Here is a 6,160-nt window from a genome sequence, read left to right on the forward strand (position 1 = left end):
CTACTGGCTGCAGTGCAGCTTCCTTCTCTTCCCCATGACAAAGGGGTCCCACTTTCTCTTTTGAGGCTGTGAGGAGCGGACTGGCCCCAGAGCCAAGGCTGGTCTCACAGAGACCCTGAGGTCCGTGCCGAGACGTGGGGTCTTCTCAGCAGGCGCTGGGTCTCCATCCAGAGCACGCTTCCTAGACTTGGCAGCTGAAGGGTCAACTCGGCTGAGGCCTAGTCTCTGATAAGACAGGGACTGGGGAGCTCCACGGTCCCCCCGACCTCCAGGGAAGACAAGACCCGAGGCAGAGACAGGACTCTGGGGGAACCGCCAGGGCAGCAGGCTGTTCTGAGAGTCCAAGAGGAAGGACAGGCTGGGGAGCACTTCCTCATCCACACCGCACCAGTCCGCTGGCCTGTGAGTCTCCCTAACAGGACATGTCTCTCTGGGAAAGAAGGCATCCCTGGGTCCCTGCCGTGAGGCAGGGTGCCTGGGACCTTCAGGAGGAGAGGGGGGCCATCGAGCCCGGAGTGCTGGGGACTCCTGACATCCTGAAGACACATCAAAGACTTTGGGCCTGGACAGGTGGGCATCTGCTCGACACTGCCTTTGAGGGTCCTTGAAGTCAGCCTCTGGTGAGCAGGCTATGTCACTGACCCCCAGCTGGGGGCCATAGTCATGCCTCCTGGCATCTTCACTGGCCTCAGACACAGAAGGAGGTGAGTCCAATCGGGGTTCACGACGGCTCTGGGGTGCCTGCTCACTCTCCTCTGCCGTCAGGGCCATCTGGGAGGGAAGAGGCAGACAGTGACTGCTCTGCACACATTTGTGACAGGAGGAGGAGCAGCAGCAGCAGGGCTGATGGGACAGTGGCTTTGGAGAGAGGAGGGTAGTGGGGGACCCTGGGACTCAAATGCAAAGACACACATGTGGCTCTCCTCCCATCGTCCTGTGCCACATTCCCAGCTTTGTGTCCTCCCCTCCCCTTCTGGGTATCCCACATGCCCCTTCCTATAGTCCTCTCCTTCCTGTCTTCCTGCCAGGCACCCACGGCAGAGCTGGCCCCCTGCACACCATACCTACAGCACGAGAGGGGTGGACAGAGTCATTGAGTTCTCTCTGGCCTGGTTACCTGGGTGCTCCCTCCCATGGCTCACCTGACCCGACCCCATACCTGGAGTCCCTCCCTTCCTGACTCAACCAAGGTCCCTTCTTCCCCGGTTATTTCTGGGGTCTCTCCCTCCTCTAACAAACCAGAGGTCCGTCTGTCTCTTGGCTTACCTGGGCGGGTGTGAGTGCTTCCTCCTGCTTCAATTCCTCAGCTAAGGCTACGGGATCCAGCTGTGGTTCTGAGGAAAGCAATTGTTCCAGGAATCGGGGGTGAATGACCGCCTCCACCTGGAACAGAAGGAAGAAGCTGTGAGCAGTCTTGGAGTAACCTGTGAGTCAGCAGGACCAAGGGGGCGGGGGGGAGAGTGGGGGAAGTGAAAAACCTAGGACCCACCCCATCCTCATGCAGAAGGTGAGTGTTTTACACCGTCATGGTCATCTCACACACACACACACACAAACACACACACACACACACAGACACACACACACACACAGACACTCACACCCACGCCCGCACACAACTCAGGAACCCAGAGCTGGGTGCCAGAGTGCCACTCCCTGGAATCTTCTAGACCACAGAACTCTGGGCCAGCGCACCTTGGTATCGAAGTCTTCCTGGGAACACAGCTCGTCAATGTAGCTCAGGAGACCCGGGGCCGGGTAGGTCCCATCATCATCCTGCTGTGGCTCCTTTAAGTCTTCTTCCCATTCTCCCCCTGGCACTCCGGTGGCTGAGTGGGCCGACCCCAACAGCTCATCCATGATGTCCATGTACTCTCTCACGGCCTCAGGGGGAATCTCCTCTGGTGCCTCGGTCTCCCGGGGCCGCTGGGAACTGTGTGGTTGCGGGCCGGCAGGATGGGCTCTGGGTATGGCCGTCCTGGGAACGCACGCTGAGGAGGAGAGAAAGGAGGAGGAAGCGTGAGGGCCTCCAGCTTCCACCTCCTGAGCGTGAGATGGCGATTGCAGTGGGACAGCAGTGTTGGGGGCATGCTCCCATGAGTGCTGTCGGGTCAGGACCACCTGAAGCCCGTCACTGTGGGAGGGACAGGGAAGCATCTCAGAGAGTCACAGGTGAGTAAGTGTGGAGCCACACATACTCTGAGGGGCATCCCATGCGACCCGTTTCTCAGCTGACTTGACGTTGCATCCTGTGACGGGCAGGGGGAGAGGGCTTACAAAACTTGACCAGGTCCAGACCCCGTGGTGACAAAGGGCACCTGAGACCCTGGCTCCCATGGCTGTCGTGTTTGAGAGAACAATGTCCCCTTGAAGAAAAGGACCGATGTGGGGACAGTGCTCTGCCCTGAGCCCCAGTTGCCTTTGGCCATGGGAACTCGGTGTCCTACCTGGCTGCGAGCCCACCAGTGGGGCTGGGGGCTCCCAAGGATCAGGCCTCGGTGGGGCTGGGGGAGGCAGGCCCTGCTCCGCCTTCATCCACTGCAACTTCTGAATCTGCATCTCCTCCTCCTCAAACTCCATGAACCTGGGGGAGAGGGAGGCATGAGCCGGCTGAGAAGGACGCCGGCCCGGAGCCCAGCAAAGGCAGCCGCTGACGGAGGGATGGCAGAGCAAGTGCCTTGACGCTGTGAGGGCCCTGTGCTGGCCGAGAACTCTCCTCCCAACACCCTCTCTGAAGAGCACCGCCAAAGCGGACCCTGCCTGAAGTCAGCCCACCCCCGCCCTGCAGCCCTCGGGACACCAGACCCTGGCTCACTTTTCTGCCATCTCGTAAAAGATCATCCGGTCAAAGTTGCTTGTGTGCTGCCATTCCCGCATGGCCCGCTTCAGTCCGTCCTCCAACGTCATGGTGGGATTCAGACGGGACAGGGACCGGAGCACTGGACTGTAAGCCCTCGAGGTCAGTCACGGTCTACACCCCAGCATCCACCCGCCAGACCCACCCAGCTGTGTAGTGCACCCGGGCCCCCACAGCATGACTGATGCAGGTGTGGGAAGAGGAGTCTGGGTGTGCAAAGACAAGCCCTCCCACTACTGTCGTTGCTGCCTCCCAGTCACACCGGCCCATGAGCCATGACTTGAGGCTGACCGTGCACTTGCACCCTGTAGCAGGGACCCTCTGGCTTTGGGAGGTCTTTTCCTCTTCAAGATTGCCCGTTCATCCCATAATCACTATCATTAATGAGGCATGGCCTGTGCCAGGCAATCTGCTAACACTTCATAGATTAACCCAAGGAGTCTCCTCTGCAGTCCTCTGAATTAAGTAGAATTGTCCCCTTGTTTACAAGGGACCAAGGGTGCCGAAGGAAATGGCTCCCAGAGTCACAAGTCAAGTAGTAGCAGGAGCTGGACTCCGGCTGCTGGGGTCAGTTGAGACACGGCACCTCAGAGGAGGTCATGAACGGGACATGTGACGCGTACTACCAAGAACGAGCCTTCTCAGAGCGTGGGCAGCGCCCTCAGACCTTCCTTGCTGTGTCCCAGGGAAAGGCGCCCCGCATGCCCGTCCGCCGTCCCCTCTATGTGAAAGCTCCAGCGGAGCTCCCCGTACCCCTTCCCAGTGCACTCACATGAGGAAGCAGGAAAGAGCTTCTGGATCGGAACTCTGGGGTAGGAGGCTCCAGGCCAGGGCCTTGAAGCGCTGCCAACAGCGGAAGTTCTCATACACACTCTTGGGGTTCCCGGAGTTGTCCGAAGCAGCCTTGGAGCGGGAGGTGGCCAGGCCACCCTCTCTGGGAGCCCCATTTGGCCATGGCCCAGCACTCACTGGGGAGACGATGGAAGCCAGCTGGGCAGCTGGCGGTGGGGCCTGAGGAGGAAGGCCTGGGGACCAGCTGCCTTGGACAGCCTGGGTGCCCCCAACAGCCGGAGCAAGCATAATGGTCTGCACCGCAGAGGCTGTCAAGAATTGGGGTGCAGGACACACAGCACCCCCACAGAGGGCCCCCGGAGCACTGCAGTTGAGCGGGGCCTGAGTAAGGACCAAGGTCTGAGTCTGGGGCGGCTCTGCTTGCCCCACTTCTGATCTGACCTGGACAATGATGTTGCCAGCCCCAGTCCCTGTGGGGCCATGACCAGCATCTCCTGCCACCGAAGGTGTCCCAGGGAAAGCCGGCAGCACCCCGGGCTGGCCAGGAGGAAATGACGGCGTCACGAGGGGCGGCAGGTGCTGCTCCCCGGATGGCCAGTATGCGGGGCCAGCAGTGGGTGGCGGAAAAGGCAGCACCACGAAAGGAGACATGGAAGCACCAGGGCTCATGATCACTGCCGGTCTGAGCACTGCAGATGCTGTTGAGACAAAGGAAAGAGGTGAATGGCGTAGGACAGTCAGTAACCAGGACAGAGGCACTCTGTGTCCCCTTTAGCCACAGTGGAATCAGAGCGATGAGTCTCAGCAGGTAAGGACCCTTTGTATGGGGAAGCTGCAGTTTGCAAATGCCCTCGGGTGATTTTCATGCTCTGACCCCAGGTTGAGAATTATTCCACTGGGGAGTTTGCGCCCGTGCACCAAGGCTCCCTGACCGCTGTCTGCCTGGAAGAAAACGCCCCGCCAGCTCTGAGTCTGGGAGCCTCCTAAGGATTCCCTGACCTCTGTCCCTGCCAGCCTCACAGGCTGTCTCCCAAGTCATGAAACTGGGCAGACATCTGCTCTGTGGAAAACGGTCATAGACAGACTCATTAAAAGATAGGAACCTTCTCCAAGGTAAGTTGCAGGCACTCAAAGTGCCTTCGTGAACAGGCAGTGTCTAAAATATTAGAGCCCATCTCCCCCTCAGTCTTCCTTTCCCAGAGACTCAATGTAAATCACTCTCCTTCTTCCCTGGCCAAGCACAGAAAACAAAAACGCTTGCGTAATGGCTCTCCACAAGGAAGCCCCAGGAGCCAGGATATAATCCCTAAACACCCCAGCCCGGCCTGTACGCACAGCTCAGAACCAACCACAGCAAACACTTCACATGGGACAGATTCTGCCACTCTATCCCCCATGCTCACAGTCGCTGCCACCACTTAGCAGCGCTGTGCCCAGGAGAGGGGTCTGCGAAGCAGGCGTTGTGTCCCTTAGATTCTGTCATTTCACAGCCAGCAATGGCTGCCGAGGATTAGAAAAGGGCCAGGCAATGGAGAGCAGTGGGGCTGTCAGTGGAGGTTTCCAGAGAATTCCATAGCTGCTGTCACGTTACATTGGTTGTAGGTCTGCAGACTGTCCGTGGCCCTTCCTCTCCCAGCTCCCAACAGTGGAAAGTGCAGACACAGTAAACCAGGTGTCACTGGGACAGAGTTATCTGGGACACATTCCTGTTCACAGGAACTCATGCAGACCCTATTCCAGGAGAACAAGGTACACAGCACATGCATCTGACTCATCAGGACAGGTGTCCTAGCGCGTTTCATAATAAGATAGAAGATCGTCTTCCAGCTTCTGTGCTACTCTCCCAGCCCCCTTTGAAAAGCAATCCACCTTCACAGACGTTCCACCGGAAAACCAACTACACTCCCCATCCTTTCCCTGTCCATGAAGTAGTGACATGGAATTAGAGCCAACCCTCGTCTCCCAGGTGCAACGCAGGGCTGAGGAGACGCAACATGATCAAGTAAGGGTGAAGAACTGATTTACACAGAGGGAGAACAGTTCAGAACCACTCACGGAACCCAGTCTCATCTTGATGGAAGTTACACCGTGACCCTGCCCCTGTTGAATCCAAGACAACAGCTACCCGGACTGAGAAGAAGTGAGCTCTGGGCAGGAAAGAGTGAAAATGCTCTGGGCTGCATCAGTTAGAGTACCTTCCAGCCTGGCTCTTGGCGAGGACATTTCACTGTAGACCGGGCCACAGGCAGCCCCACTGGACAAGTCTCCGGCTAAGACCACCTCTCCCCACTTCCCCATTCGATCTAGTGTGCCCAGTTCTCAGCCCTTAGAAAGCTATTGTGGGGCAAGCTCCAGCTGCCTGAAGAACAGGACACAGGGCTCGGCTTTCCCCGTGACCCTCCCTGTGCCACCAGCACGACATCACCCACTACGCCCTTCACACGCATGTCCAAGTGGCTTGTCTCCCCTCTAGAAGGAATCAGTGTGTCGGCTGCCGTCCTTTCTCCATGT

At 58.3% G+C, this 6,160-nt stretch overlaps 1 protein-coding gene across 1 annotated transcript; it reads right to left on the bottom strand.

The window, feature by feature from the left end:
• LOC117032042 (NUT family member 2G-like) lies at nucleotides 1-5,947 on the bottom strand. Its single transcript, XM_033123164.1, has 8 exons — nucleotides 5,845-5,947; nucleotides 3,630-4,347; nucleotides 2,816-2,944; nucleotides 2,448-2,584; nucleotides 2,199-2,249; nucleotides 1,696-1,991; nucleotides 1,240-1,383; nucleotides 1-771 (listed from the first exon to the last, which is right to left on the bottom strand). Exons 1-8 carry the CDS (start codon nucleotides 5,945-5,947, stop codon nucleotides 1-3), a joined length of 2,349 nt encoding a protein of 782 aa, XP_032979055.1.
• Between the last annotated feature and the right edge of the window lie 213 nt (nucleotides 5,948-6,160).

This window comes from Rhinolophus ferrumequinum, chromosome 12 (assembly GCF_004115265.2).
Source record: "Rhinolophus ferrumequinum isolate MPI-CBG mRhiFer1 chromosome 12, mRhiFer1_v1.p, whole genome shotgun sequence".
In the NCBI taxonomy this organism is placed as follows: Eukaryota; Metazoa; Chordata; class Mammalia; order Chiroptera; family Rhinolophidae; genus Rhinolophus; species Rhinolophus ferrumequinum.